Source organism: Cyrtonyx montezumae, unplaced genomic scaffold, assembly GCF_038088225.1.
Source record: "Cyrtonyx montezumae isolate F1298 unplaced genomic scaffold, pur_monq_1.0 scaffold_0, whole genome shotgun sequence".
Classification (NCBI taxonomy): domain Eukaryota; kingdom Metazoa; phylum Chordata; class Aves; order Galliformes; family Odontophoridae; genus Cyrtonyx; species Cyrtonyx montezumae.
Window position 1 is genome coordinate 9,400,627 of NW_027071824.1, and position 24,826 is coordinate 9,425,452.

Genomic DNA, 24,826 nt, shown 5'->3' on the forward strand with positions numbered 1-24,826 from the left:
TTGCAGTAAGAAACAGCAACCACGTCATCTGCTCAAGTCACGAACATAAGTGGTATTTGCTTGGGCTGAGTATTTTCAAAGGAAAGAAAACCACACCTGAAGTCAGCTTCTTGAAGAGAGATGAACCTTTTGTAGTTTTATTCTCCAAGATTTGGATTTTCCAAATACACATGCTCTTATCAGCTCTATTTTTAACCTGCCGCTCATATAGGATACTTAAAATTCTGAACATGTTTACATTATCCACACAGAAGGCTAATGGAACTGCATACCAGACAGTCATGCATAATTCAAATCAATATCCTCAGGCTTGCAACTCCAAGTCAAAGCTGCCTTTAAATAAGCTGGGTGTGACTTTAACATGAATAAAACGTATCTAATTTTTAACCTTTATCTGACAAATGGATACCTTCGCAAAGGAATGTCATAAATCTGCTTTAAAAATTGAAACAAACAATATCAGGATAATGACATCTTTTAAAACCATTTTTAAGGACAAAATTTGGAATGATTCAGTGATACCGAGCACAAAGATTACAAATAAAGAGCAGGGGAATTCTTACATAATTCTTAAACACAACATACAAATGTATACATAAAAACACACAATGTCAGAATATCAAACAGTGCAGAAGGAGAACGTCACAGGATTTCCAATTTACAAACTTAAAGATCAAGCTTTAATTGAATTGGGTATAGGTGACTCCACATAGAAAATCCTATTCCCAGTTAAGCACGTCTGCTAGCTTCTGTCTAAGGACCAGAACCAGAATTTCAGTAATAAAATATTTTTCCCTTTGGGTTCTCCCAGTGTGCTTCCACGAGGCCATTATTCCATCACAGCAGATAACCTTGAAGCACACTGAAATAACCAGAAGCATGGCAATTAAGGCAAGGATCTGTTTCTAGATTAGCCTAAATAAAGTGGAAGAAAAGTAACCGGAGGAGGGGGGACACAGCAAGGATGAGATGGGATGAGACTCCCAAGTTCTATAGCATAACTTACCCTCTTCCCCAAAGAGAATATCCCATCAAGTCTTAAAAGTTAGGGTAACTACATCATGGCAGTGTTGTATATAGCACTTTAACAAATGAGCTTCATTCAACAACAACAAAAATTAACACAGATCTTAGCCTTCATAGAAGCTACAAAAATAATTTCATGCCATATACTCAGATGCAATAAAGTCCCAGAAAATAATATAAACAATTAAGGTAGCTATGAAAAAGAAGTCTATCATTAGGGAAGTTAGAATAAAAAAAGAACATATTTGAAAAAGAACAAAATCTATCCTAACAATAAATTACATGCTACTAGAAAAAAATGGTTCATCTTCTACAACAACAAATTGTTCATTACATTATTCTGAGGGAATATAGGATATGCTAAAGCCCACATCTATAAATGAATATGTATATGCATATGGAAAACAATCCACACTGAATATGCAACAAATAAAAAAAAATTCAGTTACAACATCATTTTCTTCTACTGTAATTAGATAACAAAAAAAAAAAAGGTCCTAATGGTAACTGATCTTTAACCAAGGAGTAAAGAAAACAATTCCCTGAGTTACAGAACCACAGAATTACCAGGGTTGGAAAGGACTTCAAGAGATCACTGAGTCAAATCCCTTGTAAAGCAGGTAACCTACAATAGGTTGCAGAGGGAGATGTCCAGATGGGTACCTGAGAAATACAATGCCTATGCCCGGTAGTGTTTAGATCATATTAACAAAAGAAATATTGAGTTTTCAATGTAAGGTCTCAGATCAGAAGTACTAGGTTAATTGCAGAAGTGATTTTTTGGTTGATATATTACTACCTCTTACATCACAAATCTTTTTATTAATACGGAACATCAGTATCCAATACAAGGAATTACCCATAATCTTTTCCCAATTACTGGCAGATCTTGATCCTTTCATAAATTCCAGATGCAAATAGATGAGCAATTTAACTAAAATAATAAGTTTAAAACAAAATGGAAACTTTCCTGTAATTATTAATGTATGATTTACATCATCTCTTCAGAGACATCAAATTGCTAAAGGTGACTTTCTTCAAAGCTTTCACATCACTGCAAAATGGTATTCCTTCAAAGTCTTCAAAATGCTGACAGGAGGAACCCAGCTTGTGAGACTGTTTGGCTCACTTGCACATATCAGGAGAAAAATCCTTTCCATTGGAGGGCAGTTTTTCTCCTTTGGAATCTGATCTAGCTGGAAAAGGAATTTTCTTGTTGAAAATCTTACCACTGAATTTAATTACTAGTTTTCTCTCAGCAATAGATGACAATCATTCTGCAACATCTTTTTCCAGCATCTCTTCTGTTGATCACATAGTTAATCCATTATTTAACAATTTTAAAATTCATCCTATCAAATTATCTTGTGTTTCCTTTGGTTGACAAAATACTGTGTACATCTGGGACGTCATCTAACATTGCATCTCAGAAGTTCCCAATGTAACTCTGTTTTCTTCAAACTGTAGTTAAGCTCAGCCTTGAATCTCATAGAATCATATCATAGAATCAATCATATCATAGAATCATATCATAGAATCGTATCATAGAATAGCCTAGGTTGAAAAGGACCTTAAAGGTCATCAAGTTTCAACCCCCTGACCACAGGCAGGGTCACCAACCACTAGACAGGCAGCCTAGAGCCACATCCAGTCTTGCCTTGAATGCCTCCAGAGATGGGACATCCACAACCTCTCTGGGCAATCTGTTCCAGTACAAGTAAAAAACTTCTCCTAACCTCTAATCTGAATCTCCCCTGTCTTAGTTTAAAACCATTCCCCCTTGTCCTATCACTATTAACCCAAGTAAACAGTTCCCCCTCTGGTTTATATGCTCCCTTCAGGTATTGGAAAGCCACAATGAGGTCTCCCTGGGGCTTTCCCTTCTCCAAGCTAGGCAAGCCCTGTTCACTCAACCATTCCTTATAGGAGAGGTGCTCCAGCCCTCTTATCATTTTAGTGAATCTCTTTTGGTTTTATTTCCTATATTTACCTTTTGACAGCTACATAATATTACCCAAGAAAATTACAATAATATTCAATTATACATGGTACTTCCTATCTCTATCCAGGTATTTCATCTACTGCATATCTCTAGATTCTATTAGTAAATAACATGCTTGTGTGACATTTATGTGGTTAAAGAACCATGACCACAACATGATCGCATTCTAATATGTGAATAAATATTCATTTACTATCTGGAACCTTTCAAAAGACAAAGAATAATTGAATAGGAGGCAGAAACATATAATTGAGGATCAGAATTTTTGTTATCACTAGTATCGCATCATTACCCTTTCTCCTGTACTACATCTACCCTTAAAATAAAATAAAAATTAAAGAGTAGGTGTCCAATTAAAAAAAAAAAAATGGAGCAAATAAAGACATTTTGTAACTAAAAAAGAAAAATATTTTTTTCTCTACCAAAATGTTCAAAAGTGCACCAAGAATTATTAATTTGTTATTACACAAGTACATGAGTATCTGGAATACTTCATAGCCGTAACATGACTCAGCCTTCAAAATGCACTATGCCACATCTGGGAATTACTGCTCTGAAGATTATCTAAGACTTTTTAACTGTATTACTGAAGAACATTTCAAAGGTATCTTTAAGTATGTACTGTTTGAAGAACTATGTCTACTCAAAGCCTCAGGGAAAAAAAGAATATTTTCTCCCAACACACAACACACCAGAGAAATTTCACAGGTAATCTATAAAGAAACATCAGACAAAAATGTGGGGTCACCACCTTCTGAGATATTCCTTCCATTATATTTCTAATTTATTCTCAGTCACTCTGCAATCTTCCAACAGTAAATCTTCAGATTTGACTTGAAAACAGATCTGCTTGTATGCAAGGAATAAGGCTAGATATTAAATTGAAATACATGATTCTTGAGGGATTCATTGAGTGAGCCATCCTTTCTCAGCCTGTCCAGTGGCTTTCACCTTATCTTGAGGAAGGTATTTACTGAAAACAAATAAATAAACAAAAAACAACCTCCTTTAATCGCTTTAACAAACTGGTGAGATTCATCTGTATACCAGTTTTAAGATGCTTATGAAATAGCTTTTGCGAAAATATAGAAATAAAATCTCTCCATATGCCTAAGTTGTGCAGTGGAAAGAGTTTTCTGAAGACACAAACTAACAAGAGAGAAAGAAAAGGCAAAAAGCTGCAAAAAAGAAACAGATCCAAGAGATTCCAGAACAGTCACCTTCACGTGTAAAGATTGACACTGAGAAGCAAGGCAAACATATGTCCAACAGGCATGTCAACATAAAGTGCTGAAAGCCTAGAGAAGAACAAAAGTGGAGAAGATAAGCTACAAAAATAACATCATATTCTACCTTCACAATATGGAAAAGATGGATAAAATCCAGTAGCATATGCCTGCTAGAGCAGCAGATTCTCATTTAAGAGAACTTATGTTTTCTCACTGCAGTCTTTTAGTGCTTCCATATGCTTACAGAAAAACCTTAAGAAATGTAAGGCACTCAGGCCATTCTCAGAAATAGAGCCTCTGAGCAAATACGTTTTCAGCCACAAGACTTTATCAATTGAGACGTCAGAAAAAGACTTTAAAACAGGTTGCAGATGAAACTTGTAGTTGTATTGAGCTACTGATACATAGAGTACATTTAAGTACGCTAAGCAACTTTTGTACTTTTTCCATCACAATGACACTTATTCTATTTCAGAATTTGGATCAATTTCCTCAATTAGCTTGCTGACATTCAGTATTTTGCACAGCAAAGAGCAGGACATGCTTTAAGCTTTTATACCTGCCACAAAATTCTTATTTCATTTACCCTAACAGTTACACCTCTAAGAGCTCCAATTGTAAGGAACTTAAAAGCTTGCTTAAAGAAAGTACATTGTACTTGCCTATTAAGCTATAGTGATAACAAAGACAACAACTTGCTTGTATAAAGCTTTAGTTGTCAAATTCAGGAAGTAGCCATTATGAAGATACAAAGAGGCTCATTCAATATCACATTGTAAAATGTTTCAGAAATTGAGATTATTTAGAAAGCATGGTCTATTTAAGGTCACATCAGTACAGATACTCTCAGCTGCCGAAGTGCAAAAAAAAAAAAAAAACAAGCTTCAGATGTAAAGTTTGCAAACAAATGCACTTCTTTATTTAGATCATCATTTCATAGTTCACAGAAATATATTAATACGTTATTTTGGCAATTTTGTTCCCCCCTACTTCTGTTGGTTGAAGGAAATGTGTAATATCACAGCCTACATTAATCTTATAGTATACTCAACATGACAATAACAACATTTAAAAGGGTGGGATAAACAGGATGTAAGAGGAAAAAAAGCCACTTCAAGTATGTTTATATAATTTACTTGATAATAAGAGAAATAATATGAAGAAATTAATTAAAAAAAATAAAGATTTTTGACCTTCAGCTAACCCTGGAATTTCGTGCCTAAGCACTAAGTCTGGATTAAGTCCACATGTAAATAAAGTAATACTGTAGTTTCTTTCTCTACTGTGATTAAGAGTTTTGAGTCATTTGTTCAAGAGTCAGGCACAAAATATCTTCTGAATCATTTTGTTTTCTATGTGTACCATTATTTTGTCATTCTGTACCATTTTTATTTGTCCACATCTTTATTTTCTAATGAATCAGAGTTTCTTTTCAAGATACTCTGGAAGTAAGTCTTCCAATGAGGAGCTCATTGGAAAAAAAAATTAATGATGTGAAATCTGCAGAAACACTTGCATCTAAGTACTTCCCCCCCCCCCATTTAAAAGAGATATTAAAACTCACCAGAATCTAAATGCACCAAATCCACCATCTATAAATATATAAAGTGGTTTAGAAATTGGACGTGAGCAGGTATCTGAGACATTTAAAAACAACCTACAGTAGTATTAGAACATTTCATCATCAAAATTCACACAAAAATCCCACAAAAATATCTTGTTTTCCTACTTTAATGACTAAAAGGTTAAAAAAATGCTATGTCAGTTTGAAATAAATGTGTTGAAAAGGAAGATTAATACGGCCATCTAGAGGACAAAAGAATGATGTGAAAACATGCCACGCATTTTCAGACTTCAGATTCAGACATTTTTATAGACATGGAGCCAGAAAATGCATGCAATGAAGTAACTGACATTAACTGAATTTTAAAATAGTTTGATTGGACATGTTGGTGGCATATGTAATTAGTATTAAAAATATTTTGAGCAATGTGAGGAAAGTTATTAATACAAAGTGTATTCAGAAGGATAAGTATATATTTTCATCTTATTTTAAAATATCATGTGTGTACTGTTAAGTGTAGACGTATAAAAAAAAAAAAAAGAGGGTTAAGAAGTCTACCATACAGAATAAACAGCAAAATGTATTGACTCCATGAAAACACACAGCACACCACTGCAAAATACAGCACGTGATAAACTGCTGAAGAAAAAATAATACAGAACTTTCTGAAAATTAAATATCCTGTTTTAATCACTCATATTACTCTACTGTTAATGGAATTTCAAATGATATAATCAGAAACTGATTTCCCAGCAATGAGGAGGAGGAAAATAGAGATGAGAAAAAAATTCTCTCATCACTGTACTGCAGTACAGTTGTGGTCAACATACAGCCAAGGTCAACATATGGAATGATTGGTGCCTTAGGTTAGCAGTATAGCATAAATGTTTAAGTCTCAAAATAGAAATAATCAACTGCATATGACAAAACAGAACACACACATCACATAAATTTACTATTGTTTCTCATGTTAAACAACGCACACAGGAAAACACTTTTTTTTTTTTTTGCAATTATAAATCAAGAAATGGTTCTATCATTTGTCTTTAAACTTCTTATAAAAATAATTTAACGTTCATATAAACCAACAATTTGATGAAAAATTTCAAGGTGCCTATGGCATCAAGTCTCACAGATGTAAACCACGACCTTAAAAAACAATAAAGCTTTGAATTTTTAAAGATTACACCAAAACATCTAAAATGGCGATGGTCTCCATTTGCAACCAGAGATTTTTAACTAATAAAGTGTTTATCTGAGTACATATGAACTCTTCAATGATGTTGGTCAGTATTTCTTTCTTCATCTTTTTTTGACAGCCTGCATTCTTTTCATCAAAGTTCTCAGTTGGACAGATGACTTTCCCCGTTACGTGCATGACATAACAAGGCATACTCTGAGTTTTACTTTAGTCTAGATGTGTTTCAATTTTATAACTGTGCAAGGATTCTTGGAGTTAGACACAAAGAATATACTCATTACGCTAGTGTGCCACCTTCAGGTCACAGAAAAGTACCAGGTTAACTTGTCGCCACTACCACACAACATTATTTTTTAACAAATACCATCAAATATTTTGTTGAGTTCAATGGATTACAAAATGGAGTCAAAATCATCAGTCTCGTTTGAGAGCATTCTTAAAAGCAATTTTGCACAGATTTTTGCAAGTGCAGAATGATTGCAGGCTATCTGATAGTACTGCTGATGCTGGGAGAGAATGAATGCTCTCAAGTAGTAGCAAAAGTAAAATACAGACAGTAGTAAAGCTGCAAGTAAAAGTATGTGGTTAAAAATGTAGTTTTCTAAGTCAGGATGTTTTGATAGCTTTTGCTTCCCTCTTTTCGCCTCCCCAAACCCTGACCATTCTTTCATTATAATAAATTCAATTTGCATGCTAATTTTAGAGCAAGTATGTGTGTGTGCATGTATAAAAATGAATTTTGCATCCAGCCAGCTTCCTGAATGGAAACAGTGTTGAGAAGGGATAGCAGCTGGTGACAGATATATTTAGCAAGGGAAGGGGGGGGGGAAAGAAAAAGAAAAAAAAGAAATATAGGGAAAAAAAGGAGTAGTGAAACAATCGTTTGTTTCCTGCTGCACTTGCCAACTGGGTTCTTCTGTCTTACAGTTTAACTATAATACAGATTCCCAGCCTGGAATTTTCTATCTCCAAGAGAGAATAAGATCAGTGAGTGTGAATTTTGACTATGTGGGAGGATGGCAAAAAGACAACTATTAAACAACAACAAAAACAGACACATGCTAAGACAATGATACTGGAGCTTAACTTTAACATGGCCAAACTGAAAAGCTCAGATGACTGAGAACTTTGCACTAAGATGATAAAACTAGGATCAGTATTCTGTGCAACTGTGAAATATAAAGATGAATGTCACATATTCATTTCAATGTGACTATTTCAACAAGTGACCTCAATAGTCTGACAACAGACAAATATATCATTCTGGGTATCCAAGTGTTCTTACAGAATCTAATAAACTAAACTGAGTTTTTCATCTCCTGATAATATACATCACCATTCTATACAATCAGTGACATCAGCCATACACAAAAAGTAGTATCTTATTTACCAGCAGCACTGTTGAGAATATGAAAGATATCAGTAGACATTAAAAAATACAAATAGGAAAACATACCCCACCCAAAATACAAAATACATTTACTATCCTCTCATGTTTGTTGTCCCCAAACCTTACTGCCACCCAATCTCTCTTTTATCTCCATTCCTGTTGTCAGGGTTTTATGACACCTTTTTAGTGGAATGCAGTCTCCTAGCCTTCCTACAACTTAACAGTAAACAAAAGAATTGAAAATTCTCATAATCAGAAAATAATTTTCATATTCTGCAACTTACTTTGCTTAGGAATATCATGTCCTTTGTGTCATAGCACAGGAATCATGAATAAGCATGCACTAATTTCAAATTTTAGTGATAAGCAAACTTTATATAATTGAATCACAACATATAATATAAAGTTATTCAAGTTATTTATTCAAGTTATCCTGGACTGGATGCAATGTTTAAATATAGACTTTTCTATTACTGGTGTCCACTTTTTATTACAAAATACCAGTCTTTAAAATAAACCTGCACTTCCACATATTAAAAGGAGTGCAGCAAATATCTGACCACAATACAGTACCTATATTATAGTCTGACTTATGAACAACCCCCAGAAAGTTCAGATTAATCTAATCATTTCTTTCTGTGATTTCAATAAAAACGATGAAGATCACTCCATTACTTTATAGTGAAACACACGTGCACTAGAACCAATAAAAAACTCAGTTCACTTTCCTGTTACGACAGCTTATCAATAAAGGCATATCAAGAATTTATAATAGATTGAAACCGTCAAGAGTTATCACGTTTCCTTCCTAAACAAAAACAGTTTAAAGCAAATCCCTCAGAGAATATAATGTCTAATAATAAAATTGTATAAAATGTAATTTAGCAAGATATTACATAATTTTCAGTATTTCTGGAAGAATATGCAAACATTTCTGTGCTAATTTTTTTTGGAGCATGCATAATTATAAAAGATACCTGGATGTTCCTTGCTGACATTGATTATTTGCAAATCATGCTTTTTCTGCCTACAACTTAACGACATAATTCTGAAATTTGGAATAAAATGAATGCTTTTAAATCAATCTTACCTTCATCTATTGAGGCTTCACTACTGTATCCATCATATTCTGCAGACAGAGGGCTATATTTTTGCCTGGTTTCCCATACATAGTTTTTTTGTTGTCTGCCATCCACCACTGGCAGCCTGGAACTCTGGGTTCTAGACAAGGCCTCATGATATTTACCCAGTGCTTCATCTTCACTCTCAGATGATGAACCATGCTGATCTTTACTCATATAAGAGTTGTCTGTTTGAATAAAATAAAGCAAATCTACTACAGCTCAAAACAGAATACAAGAAAATAACCATGTGGTTATCACTGAAGATATTTAAGAAACTTCAATTAAAATTTTGTAACATTTAGAAAAATATGTATCATCTGGCTGTAATTAGAGGTAATATGTGATTTTGTAATTTGTGAGAGGTTTCTTTTTATTTTTTTTGTACAAAAACTGTAGGCTATTTAAGCCTCTAAAACGTTAGGTAATTTATACCATCCACCTTTGTAAGGCAGCATACAATGAAGTTCTCAAATGAGATTCTTCTTAAGGAAGAAAATATTTGAAGTGTTTTACATGAAGTAAATTCAGCACCTCTTCACTATCACATCTGGATACCTAACATATCAAAAAGGCAACTTCTGATGCACCATCCCCAACTGAGTTTTGCTGTGAGCATGCAGCGTGAAATAGAAGTGAAAACGATTTACAAAGAAAAGCCTACAACAAAGCTGCTTTAGGATATTTATGTTAGTAATGCTTAAACTCATTACAACAAATGGCAAAACGTCAGTAACAGATGTTTGCATGCACTATTTTATTTAACTTAAAAATAAACAGCCCCTTGCTCAATAACTGAAATTAAAGCAGATTCTAAGATACTGGACAACAGCAAAAGGTGCTCAGAAGAAAGTACCTAATTAATTTTCTTATTTCAGTTTCACTATAATGCCCATGCCAGTGGCCAACTTCATCCAGCTACATCTCTGAAGCACAGATTCCAACACAATTAGAAAATTTGGTTGAATTTTACCTCCGTAAAGGGAAAGATTTCCCCGCCCTTTTCCAAACTTCAAATGGATTCTGTACAAATTTATCATGCTATCTTTTGTTTTATAGACCTGAAATTCTAACAGGCACTAGAAAAGCTCACGTAAACATAATGAAGGTCATAATTATCACTACTCTACGTGAGAAAGTCAACAGTGCAAGATTTGTCATAGGGTTTTCATTATCTACTGAAAACAGAATTCCAGGACGCCTGTAATGCTCCTGTTCAGGGGAATGTTGTTTAACATGTGATCCTGTTGAGACCCTACTCCCTCTCATTCTCCCTTTTATGTCCCCCTTCTAGCTCCTGTTCAGCCCCACTAGTTTCTGTCCTCACCACCAGCCAGTCTAACTCCTCTGTGCAAGTGAACCAAAGGAATTATGGTAAAAAAGAAAAAAAAAAAAAAGCAAAAAAAAAAGTAAGAAACAACAATGCATACACACACACACACAAAATAAACCAACAACTTCATGTCAGATGGAAAGCATGCCAAATTTCAGCCCAAATATCTCAGATCTGGAATGTAACTATAAGCAACTGAAAGTAAGATATTAAAATGAAAAATGTCATGAAACCTTAACTGCAGATGGTGCTATCAGCTTCACATGCAACATGTACATAATCTTAATCCGCTGTTTGTAAAAATCTGGTGCCTCAAAAGACTCTAGGCTATCAACTTCAATTCATGTCCAACAGGTACAATGTTCCCACTGCACGTATGGCTCTAGAAGCAAATTCCATTCCACCATTCACTTGTAGAAAATAACATGTTAAACAGGAGAAATCCTTGCTGGCAGATCCACTACCAGAGGTATGATAAGAAAGCACCTCCTTCAATGCTACAAAAGAGTAAAATTTTGTATCTCGTAAATACTATCAGCAAGATCTCCATTGCTGTATGTAAAACAGGGCATGCCAAGACTCAAACATAATGCCAGACATCAGTACAAGGTACATCATTTATCGATACAAAAAATGTATTTGCAAATATGAGAATAGGTTCTTTAGTAAAAATAAAGTATCAAAAATTAAACAGTATAAAACATGCTAGCAGCATATTCAAAACAAGTGATGAAAGATATACCACTAAAAATACACCAAAGCTCATAAGCATCCAAAATTTTTCAGTGATATCTGACACTTTTTCCTCCAGTTAGCAGCATAAAAGAACAAAAAAAGCGAGGATGCATACTAATACAAGACATGAAAAAGAGACATCTTCAGAGGACTTAAGAACCTATTTAGAGTTAAAAACACACTATTTATGGAAACATTTTTTAAATAAACAGTACAAATCTGTTTCAGTTTCTTAGAAAAAAATAGCTTACTGCAACATGAAAAAAAATCCTCAAGGTTTTATTCCTTCCCTTGCCACTTGTCGTACAATTTTTCTACCTTAGTTTGAAACCTGCCTAAATAGAATGCATAATCTTATCAAAGACTTCCATTCATTTGGCTAACAGTTCATGTATTATTATTAATCTATTGAAACCTACTTACTTACTTATGATGGTACAGCAAACGCAACTTTTGATACAGAATATACTATTTCACAAACATTGATTCATGAGATATCAACAGATAACATCACACTTTATCATACAAATACACTGATCACCTAATAAGTGGAGCAAACAAACAAAAAACTAAAGTTTTGAGATAAAAGAAAACAATAACAAATTCCAAACACATGCTGGAAAAAAATACTTCCTTGATCAGATTATTCATTTCTCCACCAAAACAGCATCACAAGAAATTTTACATTACATTCTGAAAATTTACTGCAGAGCCTGTAAAAGAGTTTTGTAAAAATGCAAGATTTCACTTATGGTTCACGAGTTTTCATCACAACCCCTTCATCATATTGTTTAAAATTAGATGTTGAAGACAGCAAATTCAGCATCCATATCAATATATAGGTTATCTCTGTAAGACTACTACTTTCTTTAAGACTTTCTTGCTCAGTTCCTTCTACACTTAAAATCACTTAATTGCCATTTGTCAGTCACTCTGTCTTGAAATTATGCTACATTTGCTGGAAATACATTCTGAAGATCCAGCATAATGCCAACGTAACAGAAGTTCAATTTTTCTCCCTGTCATTTTTGCACATTTTATGCAATGTTTTTAAAATATGCAAAACAAATCGCACAACAGAACAAGTCTTAATTTTCAGTATTAATTAATCCCCAGTTTTCACCAGAAATCACACAAGAAAATTGAGAAACAGCAGGACAGATAGTATACAGAAAAAGTTAGAGAATAGGGAAGACATTTCCTAACTAGTTCTTTTGACTAATAGTTGAAAAGTAATAACTTCCAAGAAATATCAGTATAATTGGAGAAGAAAAGCCTGATAAAACAGACCTATCTTCATCCACAGGAAACATCATTATTAAAGTGAAATGTGTAAGTAAGGTGAAAAAAAGTAGGAAGTATCATAAAGTTTCAGGAAAGGCTGAAGAATGCAGTTTCCTGACAGACTTCTCACCTTTTCCTGCTGTCCTCTTATTATACAGCCCTCTTGATTTCTTCTCTGATTTCTTTGAGGTTTTCTTGTTACCTGCTCTTGAAACAGAAGGTGATGCATCATCTTCATCTTTTATTATGGATTTTTCTTTTCTGTCATCAGACTTCCTCTCTTTGATTTCATTAATGGGATGATTATAGTGCATCTTCATGCTGGAGTCTGATAACTTTTGCTTCTGTTCTTCAACAAATTTTGTTTCTAAATCTCGTGAAACATTCATACCACGCAATTCTTCAGAGTCATTACAATCAATTCCAGAATGTGGCTTGATTTTTCTATGCAAATGATTCTTAGAATTATCAGGTATTGTTTGTAGACAACTATCATGATTCTCAACAGAATCCTCCATAGTAAATTTATTACTTTTCAGGATACTATCCCTTAAAAACTTATCATTTCCAAAGTAGTCATTTCCTCCTACTGCTTCCCTTTTAAAAGGTCTTCCTGCATTCTTAAAATCCCAAGGTACTTCTGTATCTTCTAAGCTATCTTGACTTCTTAATTGGTACTGGTTTTTACCCACAATGTGGTTGGATACTCCATCCTGAATTGTGTTTTCTAAGGAAGTAGAATACTTAATCTCCTGTTCTGCACCACCTCTCTTGGCTTTCACATTGATTTCCTTAGGCTCAGTTAACCATGGTGCATTTTCTTCTCTATCTTGAGCTGGTTTATCATTCTGCATTTTGGAGCTCTCATCTTCTGCACGAAGGCCATTTATCATGTTTGTTACCTGTTCTGTCACTGAATCAGCTACACTATAGCCGACTTCTCCAACAACACTGGTCAGATCATCTACAGCACTGCTAAGAGTGTCCACCAGAGAAGACATAGAAGGGAGGCTCAGATTTTGCTGGAATTGTCTGAAAAATGCCATTTTTCCCAATCTACTCAGTGGCAAGAAAAAAAAATTATACAGAAAGATCTTCTGTTTCTAAATGGATCAACTCCATTTCTTCAACTTCTATTTCATAGCTATTTGCTTTTGCTACCTCAAATTCAATAAGTTTACCAGGGGAGGCTTCCACTTTACTCTTTCCATTCAATATGCATTGAAAACAATAAGAAAACGGCATAAATAAATATCTTGAAAAGAATCCACAATAAACGACCAAAATGGCAGTCTTTCATCAACTGCAGCATCAACTAGCCACAAGAAAATCCATTATTTTCAAAAATAAGACAACTGTGTGTGGGAGGAACATGTATTTATATTCTAACCTGCAAAGAAGAAGTTGTAAGACATTTAAATGATGGCTTGCAAAGAACAATGCACTTTTCATACTATGCTAACCTTTTAACACACTAGTTGCATAAAAGCTCACATCACTAAGACTTCCTGATCCCAAAAATTGTTTCAAACATTTCAAATCATGAAGACTTGTTCTGCAGCAAAAAGAAATTTAAGAAGGAACATTTGACTTCCAGGGGCAATAGCTATTTCTGACTCAAAAAAAAACTTGAAAATTCAGCAGTGCCTTTCAAAAAAGCAGAAGGGAAAAAAGCCTCAGATTTCCCATTCTGTTCTGTAGTGCCTGCCTCTTCCACTCAAGACAGCTAACAAAGCCAATTCAATATCTGCAGCCCAGAAGTACAAAAGGGGCTATCCTACTAGCCCTCAATATATATTTAGGAGGTCTGCTCTTCTCTGATTTATCAATGCTATTTCTAAGGACAATTCCTAAAAAGTATAGAAAGGACTTACTAGCTTGATTGATTGATTTTTCTGATGTTTTACAACTTTAAAATTATTTTCCAGGTGAGTAAATGCCTTATACAAAATGTCAGTGAAGGATTTTAAAAAGCTTAGTGAAAAAAAAAAAAAAAAGACAAAACCAGGAGTTTCACTCACAGATTTATTTACGATTTAATTCTAAGCAATTATAGGATGTTTAAAATGCATTCACAAGAGTATTCGCACAGCACAAGAGAAATATCTTTCCATAAGTAAATGTCAGCTCTTTAGTTATAAAGCTGTTGATTTTCAGCAGTTTTTGATTACAAAGATTTCCTCCTTTTTACATGGTGCAAAATCTCAGGGAAAAGTCAACATTGTATTATTTCACCACTTAAGTGATGATTTGTGTACTTCTGTGCAAATTTTCTCAGTTTCTTATAACTTCATGTCCAATACTTTATATTTCAGATACTTACAGAGCTTATCTTGTGAATTCTTTCTTGTAGTGTATCCTGAATCAAGATCAGGGAAACCACCAACATTTTCAAAACACATCTTCTTATTAATATACAGGAAAAGCAGCAACATGAGGATAATGAATACCCCGACAGCAGACAGGAATCCAATTGCTTCAGGAGATACTAAAAGAAACAGAGACGGACAAAAAAAATAAAATAAATAAAAATTAAAAAGTTTCACATTTGTCAGAGTTGGACATTAATAAATACTACCAACATTCCAAATATGTATAAGACACAACTGAAACACCAGCTTTTCCGTTTGAGTAAATATTCAATATTTGAATTTCAACACATTTTTTCTTCTTCCAGTCATCTTTTCAAAGAACAGAAAGTATGTGGTCATAATAAGGGACAATTGACACTGTAAGAGCTTCCAAGAGATTCTGCAGTAGTATTAGATATAAACAACAAAACGGGGCCTCTGCAGAAAATGGAAAGAATGATAACATGAACCAAGGTTGAAACTTTTGATTAAACACCTGAGGAAGAACAGCATAAGGGACCCAAGAGTGTTCCCTCTTCCTGGAAGGAGCTGGAGGGTTGGCTATCTGGACTCAGAGCCAACTCGGAGACAGCACAGTAGGGGAAGGGACTCTGTCCTTGCTAGTAAGGCCATTGCCTCTGCCAGCTTTGTTATGCTCAGCTCCTGGCTCTTCCTTCCTTTATAATCAGCTGATCCTTACTGCTCCTTGACAAACAGGATTCTATGTGAGCAAGAAAGCAGAAAGAAAAAACAAACAAACACATGTAACAGTATGTTCTTTAATATGGTATTTGTGCCACTTGAGTATAAAACAGGAAAGAGCTAAGTGAGACACAGATAGAATATACTTCATTGAAACAAGGCAGTGGAACCAAAGCTGAAGTAGTCTGACATGCCTCTCTGTATAAAGAATACGTAATCATTACGAAGAAGACAACTGAAGGAGATCTTCGGACATCTTTCACAGGGACAGAGTCTTGCAAATACCTAAGTATATCAGTAATGACATAGTGGCCAAGATTACTTAGGAAAATATTTTTTAAAATATAACATTTGGATGTACTAAGTGAGACCACTGGGAAACGAAGTAATTAGGAGCAACTTGATTATTTGAAGGAGATTTCTGCTAGTTACGGAAGACTTACAAAGATTTATTAGATACATTAATATCCTAGTACTTCATGTTAGGAGTGTAATACTGTGCGCCACCTTGCCTCTTTTTATATAGTGAAATAAAAGTTATTAGCAGACTCCATGTTCATAGAGATGTAATTGAAAAGGACAAGAAGTAGCAACAAGGAAAGTTCCAGCTGGATATGGGGGTGGGGGGAAACTGAAAGTAAGAGGGAGTTCAGCACTGGAACAGAAGGCAGGCTGCAGAACCAAACTTTAAAGTTAGTCCTGCTTTGAGTAGGGGGCTGAACTGCACATGACTTTCCCACCAGGAGTCTTCCAAACTAAATTACTCTCTGCATCTGCCTATGACCTTTGTAAAACTGGGCATACTCATCAAGGCAAAAGTGCTTACTGTGAAACACAAACAGATCCACAAGCCCCTCAGTTTTGGCAGTGCTTGGACAGTGATATTTGCAGGATGATAGAGAACATATTTTATTGTTGCACCGTTTTTAAAAACAAAAACAAAAAAAACCCACAGCAATAACAAAAACACAGAAACAAAACATCAAAGAAATGCACCTTTCACAATCTAAAATGAACAGGTCTGATTTAAACTTCTACTAACTCTGAGCTCAACATTCAGTCCTATCTGAAACAGTGCAAATTATTTTTGTTCCAATTTCCATTTTCTTTTGTTTGTTTTTAATCTCTGACCAAAGAGATCACGTAATATTGTGCTTAAATTCTTCACTGTTCCAGCTAACAACTTTCAAAAGCAAATGAACTTCCCAATAGTTTCAAAGCACCCATCTGGACAAAACTAGTGAAGAAATACCAAAACCTAAGCAAAAGAAGTCCTAGAGGGATAAAATAAAAACCTCAGTTAAACTAAAACTGGGTGCCTCTATTTAGTCAAACTTCAGTAAATGCTTTTCAAGTTCTATTGGATCAAATAAGAAGAGTTAGGAAAAACAGGAGCAACTCTTAATTAAGTTAATTTAAGTCGGGAACATTGTCTTACTAAAAACTGAAGGCAAAGCAGGGAATGACTGGAGATTTTTGAAATTTGACCTTCACATTCTAAACCATTAAGGTCCAAGATAAAACAAGAAATGAAAGAACAAAGCATGTCTGCCGCACAGGGTAGAATAAAACAAAGGAACGTAACAACAGGGGAGAGCAGATGTGTCATTCACAATTTTAGACAGTGTAACAGAAATGAATATTTACAAAGCTACAAAGTTCCCCATTAGTACTTCAAGATGAGACACTCTGCTGCCACACAGAGCATCAAGGTGTAAAAAGGTGGGATTGCAGTCCAGACCAGAGAGGAGAGAGGGCTATATCTATGATTTCATTAAAATGAACAAATATACAAATAATTTCACTTATGAAAGATCTTGGAAGTACTTTCTAATCGAATTACTTGCCATTCTCTTCAGAAGATTGGAGTTATTACTTAATTAAAATCACTTGTTACAGTTTAAACTGATGGCAACTCTGCCTCAAATTGAAGGATTTTTTTTTTTTTAATTTAGGTTTCAAAAGATTGTTATGTTGTAATGAAGAATGAGCAGAAAAAGACTATTTTTATTTTTTAAAGCTTTAGTGCTCCCTGACTGAGGGCAAGGTGAATTTGGTAAACATCAGGCATCCATTTATCATTTTCAAGAAACCTTCCTAAATATAGAAAAGCTTTAAAATTTTTAATGAAAAGTTCAGTTTGTTTATTTCTATCTATTTCACCTTTAAGTCTAACAGAAAATCTCTCAAGATTCTGCTGGAAGGAAACATGCTCCATCCCTTCCCAAGACTGTGTATAGATAACAGAGAAAGTCTAGGGCTGACAGGATGACATTCAATTTCTTTGAGTTACTGATTCTGACCCTTAAAGGACTAGAGAGTGGGTTGAGAACAGAGCACCTTTCTTCAGTAACTTCCAGGTCTAGTATCTATCAAACACAGAGGCAGAAAGAAGAGGCTGCAATACACAAGGAGCCAAGTGGTAATAAGGCACAAGCTAATGAGGCCCAGCTTGGAAACAGAAAGTATGTTTTAACATTAGGATAGAGTGCACAAAAAAGTTGGAAAGTTAAAATATAAAAGAAAAAAGAAAAAGATCAGGTGGAAGAAACATAAAAAAAAAAAAAGGAGACTACAGAAATTCATCTATGAATACAACTGCTTTGCTACTGGAGCAGGTCATTCTAAGCAACTTCGTGCAAATTCAACACCAGAGATGCACTGAGCAGGAGACTCAACTGTAATCCAATCATTCTATGAGCCTATGACTCACCTAAAGGAAGAGGAATGTTTTCTTTAAATAGAGGAATGTTTTCTTTAAATAGATTAACTAATACCTTATGAGAAAAGTAGCTTGAAAACACAATGCTTTTTAATTTTTATTGAGTACTTCCTGGATACAAGTTAGTTAAGAGATGCTGTACACAAACTGTGTAGCTCTCTATGGAAACACAGTATCTGATGCCATCTTTCTGAAGTAAAATAAAATAGTGGCCGATACTTTGCAAAAGGGAAAGGATGTAACTTTAGCTGCAGCAGGACCAATAGTACATGTAAATCAGCATGAATATAAAACTTGAAAACTATGTTGTAGATTCAGTTTGATTCCATGTAAAGAATGTTAGGATGCTTGTTCGCAGATTAAACGTATCATCAAGTTCAAAGCCTTTGCTGTATTACCATTATATATCCAGAAAAAAAAATTATACTTCAATTTTTCACGCATAAATGTGTACAGACTCCCATCTGTGAAAGAATGTTTTATATATCACACCAATCCTTCAATTAATTTCTCACAGCTGAAGTTATACTTCAACCAGTTACAGTCATAAATAGAAAAAAAAAATGCTTCTACTCAAAATCCATCCATGCCACATTCACATCACAGGAATTAATTCAAAACACACTGTGATCAGTTCAAAATTGGTTTGGGCAATGATTGTACTGTGAAAAGCATTTATAAAATTCTCTGAGATCCCCCATGGTTTCTTCTAGAACCACTAAGCAGTAAACGGGCAGTACTCCAATGGGCACATTTCAAATTCAGATTTCAGAAAGTTCTACTTTTTGAACTTCATAATTATCCTCAACTCTTCCTAGAAGAGCAGCAAAGAATGTTTAAATTTATAACAACACAACAGCTTTACAAACACGAAAGAAACAAATGTCATACTACAAAGCTATTAGGATTAATTTAACTGATGGCTATGGAAATGACATAAGTTATGTTTATTACTGAAGTATTAAATTAACCTTAATTTACTTTTGTTATAATCACTAGAATTATAATTATTAGGAAACAGAAACTTACCATCTCTTCATCCTAAATACTGAATTACCATCTCTTTCTCAAACAGAAAAATATAGCCTCCCTGCTATTTAACAATTCTTCTTTTCCAAAAAACCATTTCAAACTCTTCAGAGAACATCTTCAAATAAATGTCACAAAACAGCAACAAAAGTCCTCAGATGTATTAAATAGCATGTAGTTTCATTACTACGTATCTACATGCACCAACCTATACTATATTTAATAACTGTTTTGTCCAGTCAGTTATTTCTGGACTTCTCACTCCGCATCATGCTGCTCACTTAACTAGTACAGTAGAAAGCCAGAGATGTTTTAATTATTCATTTACAAATGCAATACTATCTCTTCTGTGTACAAATTAAAGCAACTAGGGGATGATCCAAAGAAATCCAATTGCCTTTGAGATCACAGCACAAAAGCATTTGAAATGAAAAAAAAAGTATGCTTGGTTTTTATTTACAAATACAGAATTTAGATTTAATTTTAAATAGAATTTAGCTAACCTAACCTCTACACAGCAACTGCAGAGAGAAATACTTCACACAGTGTTCCGTTGGAAGACATGGAATTCTTACCTACATGTACTGTTTTACAAACAAGACAAACTCCATGTGGCAGCTGATGTTATTATTAAAATACTCCTCCATATTTAAAATAAATAAATAAATAATAGAAGCAACTTCACCACAAAAATTGAGTAGCTGATGCCTGCTAAACTTGGTGAAAGACCTGGAGATCTCAAAAAATGTTACATTAAACTTGTCAAAAGTCAAATTGTAACTCCTAAGCCTTCTGTGTCAAGTTCTATTAATCTTTCTTCTCTGATCAGAAACACCAGAACTTTCCTAAGACTTACTTATTCCTTCTGTATTTTACCAAAATAAGCATCAGGAAAAGTATTTTAGCATACCTCAAATCAAAACAACCAATAAAATATCCACCTATTTGTTGTGGGGTTTTTTTCTTTTTTGCTGCTGCTGTTTGTTTTTACAAAAACTCTAAATTTTGGTAACATTAAAGCCAAAAATCTTCCAAATAAAGATAGTGGCTGCTCCCTTCAATTCAAACCTGAATTTGCCTTCCATCTGGAGTACAGTCTTCTTAATTTAGGCATCTACTAATGACTGTCAGCTGATTATGATAAGGCACATGTTATAATGCTAGCCTTAGGACATTCTTTCCTATGCATTTGTTTCTCCACCATCTCATTATACAGCAAGTTCACAAACTCTCTGGTACAAATTACAAGCACATGCAACACAACATACCTGTATTTCACACTTCAAATATCTATGTCCAGTATGTTATCCAGTGTTAAGCAGTTTCAAGTGAGGATAAACCCTGAACAACTGATTTTCAGTGTACTAATGGAAAGATTATTCCCTAAATAAGAAAATTTTTTAGTAACATTAACCTTTCAGCAGTTTGAAAGACAGAATGAAATTAGGATGAGAGAGCTTATTTAATTTCCTATTTGGAATAGCATTATCCTTTAAAAATTCTATTTACACATTTTTCAAAGTAGTTCTGGGTAAAACAGAAAACTGGCATTATCTGAAGTGATACAAGATGCAATTTAAAGCATGATTTATAAAGAAAAAGAAGTCAAACACACCATTAAGAAAAGTAAAAAATAAATGTGCTTGTTTACATGAAAAACATTACTAGAATTACAGTATCACTGCAGCTAACCTTCCATAACACCAGTGTCATCTTTATTCTAGTGGAAAGCCATCTGGAATAACAGCACTTTTATCACCATTTGGATTATGTCACTTCATACTGTATGCAGTGATACAGAGATAATGTCTGACTTTTTCCCCTTCTCTTCTTTAAATCTAATTACAAATTCTAGTGTGAGAATACTAGTTTTTAAACATCTACACTCCATGATTTCCTTCATATGGGAAGAAATTCTGAAATATACTTGAATTCAAAAAATAAAAACAATGTAGGTAATTTTCATTACTTTAGTTGTCTAAATATCTACTTCAAATAGAATTCAACATACTTTTTAAATTAGTGTTAGAAAGATTTTGGCTTGAGGTTAACTAATCACATACATATCTGCACAAAATACTTGCAGCACCTTTTGCATTGCCATTGCAGATGGTTGTTTACAGGATTTTCTCCTGTTTCTTCTAAAACACCAAGCCAAAACTGTCTTTTAAAGATAAATTTAATTGTACGAAAAGGAGAACCTTGGGCTCCAAAGTACCACTGAACTAAGAAAAAATGTAGAAATTGCAGAAGCCACAGTCTGAAGGGCAGATTTCAACTCCTGACAGAGATCTTTTAATTCCTAAATCCTGAGCCAGTGCTCAGCCTGCCACCCCTGCTGATTTACCAGTCCCTCCGTATCTTTTCCTAATACAGAATCCATCAGCTTTTAAGTAGTATCTCAACAGAAATCTCTGAAAAGAAACATTTCATTGCTCCAAGGAAAAAACATAGAACAGTGAATAGTCCTGATTACCTTCAAATCCCATTAATCTGTTGCAATCACACAGCAGGTTAGATGCCTGTATTCTCCACACGGTGGATGAGAGAACAGCAGTGACTACTAACATTTAAGGGAACTCTCAAATAATCTCCCAGTGCAAAAACCAGAAGACCTGCACATCTCTAGATATTTGTGGTGTACACCTTCACAACTACCACAAAGGAACCCTCCAGTACTGGGGAAAAAGTTACATACTAAAAATCTTTTAAAGAGAAGATTTCCATGAAGTCCCTACAATGAAGTGTGAGACAACCCACAATCACTAAACAGCACAGTAATTAAATAGCACACATCACAAAGTATTGGGCAGTAAAAGCTATAACACAAAAGTGCTATGTGAAAAAAACAACACTGGGAACTTAGAACTAGGATACAGCAAAGCTCTTAGCAGGTTTTGTGTTTAAGGAAGAAAAGAAACTGAGATAGTTTGAATTACAAGATTCCATTAGATGTTGCTTTGGACAAGACTACAAAGCATAGGAGAACAAACAGAAATATGCTCTGCTTCCCATGTGTGGATCAGTAACTTCAAGGATAAAATATTTACTGCACATTATACTTTCATTAGTCCAAAATGGAAACCTGGATTTATACAACAGAGAGTAAGATCTATTATTTACTCTTGTGTTTACTCTTATTAACTCTAACTTGTATTTACTCTATTAAAAAATCACATTTTTAATCCTAATGCATTACTTTCGTCTTTTGAATATGTAGCCATGCTCGTGTTACCTAAATGTACTAAGTTTAGGACTCCTGGAACAAAATACATATTTTTTTTCAGGCTAGAAGTACATTAAATTTGATGTATTTCTCTACTTAAGTTAACATAATAACAAATAGGCTAATTACTACTTTCTGAGTATATTACAGAAGTAGCCTGAGTTGCATAGACTTTTAATACAGGGATCTTAATCATATCTGTGTAAAAAATAAGAAAGCAGACAATTTTCTGCTTTCCATTTGGAACTTCTCTAGTTGTATGTTTCTAGTTATAAAGGGAACCTCACTGATAAATACTATTGTCACGGTGTTGTCCGTGACAGTGACCCAAGGGAAAACCGAGAAGGGAGAGGGGAGAGAAAAAGAAACTGCGTCAGTGGCCGCGCGGCCGCCCGAGCAGAGCCGCGCTCCGGGAGGGGGAGGGGGAAACGGCGGGAAGGGATGGGTCGACAAGAAAACAACGGCACGATCTGAGAAGGAACGGTAACTTTACTAAATCTAATAAAATTGAACAATTGAAAGAGAGAGAAAAAGTTTCAAACCAGAAGCTATGAGCTTACGCTAAGGAGGACCCGCAGGGGAAGCACACGTGCTGAACCTCCACGGCAGCCCAGAGCAACGCGCCCAGACCGAGCGCCGCCTGCATCCGGTGCGGAGCTCCGCCCCTCCCCTCTGCTGCTCCCCCAGCATTAACTCCTTCACTGCTGCATGATGCTCTGATGTGGAATACCGGCATCAAAACCACAAAACCACAACATTCCACCCCTTATTCCACATCATCACATCATGCTTAACACACATCTATACATAACCAAACAGTAATAACATGAGTTACATAGAAACATATATACATATATATATACATACATACACACGTAATTACAGACTGCATTCCCCCAGCATCAAATTCCCTTGTGGGACACACTGGACGTCCCCATTTTTATCCATTACCCACCAGGTGCACCCAGGTCCCTGCGCAAAAACGGTTCCACGGAGGGGTTTGCCCTTTCCAGAGGCTGGAAGGACCCACACCGCTTTTCCCAACATGCTCCTCACATGTACCACAGGGACCTTATCTCCCTCTATGGTCTGCAGGGAGCCGGACTGTGTAGGACCCTCTCGGTTGACTGATCCCCTAGTGTTGACCAGCCAGGTGGCTTCTGCCAGATGCTTCTCCCAGTGCTTGAATGTCCCACCACCCATTGCTCTCAACGTGGTTTTTAACAACCCGTTGTAGCGCTCGATCTTACCAGCAGCTGGTGCATGGTAGGGGATATGGTAGATCCATTCAATGCCGTGTTCTTTGGCCCAGATATCCACAAGAGAATTTTTGAAATGAGTCCCATTATCGGACTCAATTCTCTCTGGAGTGCCATGTCTCCATAGGACTTGTCTCTCGAGCCCTAAGATGGTGTTTCGGGCGGTAGCATGGGGTACTGCGTATGTCTCAAGCCACCCAGTGGTCGCCTCCACCATGGTGAGCACGTAACGCTTACCATCGCGTGTTCGTGGCAAGGTGATATAATCAACCTGCCACGCCTCCCCATATTTATACTTTTCCCATCGCCCTTCCTGCCAGAGGGGTTTCATCCTCTTGGCCTGTTTAATTATGGCACATGTGTCACAGTCATGGATAACCTGTGCAACGGCATCCATAGTTAAGTCCACCCCTCGGTCTCTAGCCCACTTATAGGTCGCATCCCTTCCTTGATGGCCAGAGGTCTCATGGGCCCACCGAGCTAAAAATAGCTCTCCTTTGTTCTGCCAGTCCAAATCGATCTGAGACACCTCAATTCTGGCAGCTCGATCTACCTGATGGTTATTTTTCTGTTCTTCAGTAGCTCGATTCTTGGGCACATGAGCATCTACATGGCGCACCTTTACACCCAACCTTTTTGTTCGGGCAGCAAT

General features: G+C 35.3%; 1 protein-coding gene across 1 annotated transcript in view; it reads right to left on the reverse strand.

The window, feature by feature from the left end:
* The window catches only part of SYT14 (synaptotagmin 14), a 68,400-nt gene that overhangs the window by 35,012 nt on the left and 8,562 nt on the right, over positions 1-24,826 (reverse strand). Inside the window, exons 2-3 of the mRNA XM_065752079.1 lie at positions 15,209-15,373; positions 9,503-9,721 (exon numbers count right to left, since the gene is read on the reverse strand). Coding sequence (XP_065608151.1) covers positions 9,503-9,721; positions 15,209-15,320 — 331 coding nt within the window. The 5' untranslated portion in view covers positions 15,321-15,373. The remainder of the gene's footprint in view (positions 1-9,502; positions 9,722-15,208; positions 15,374-24,826) is intronic.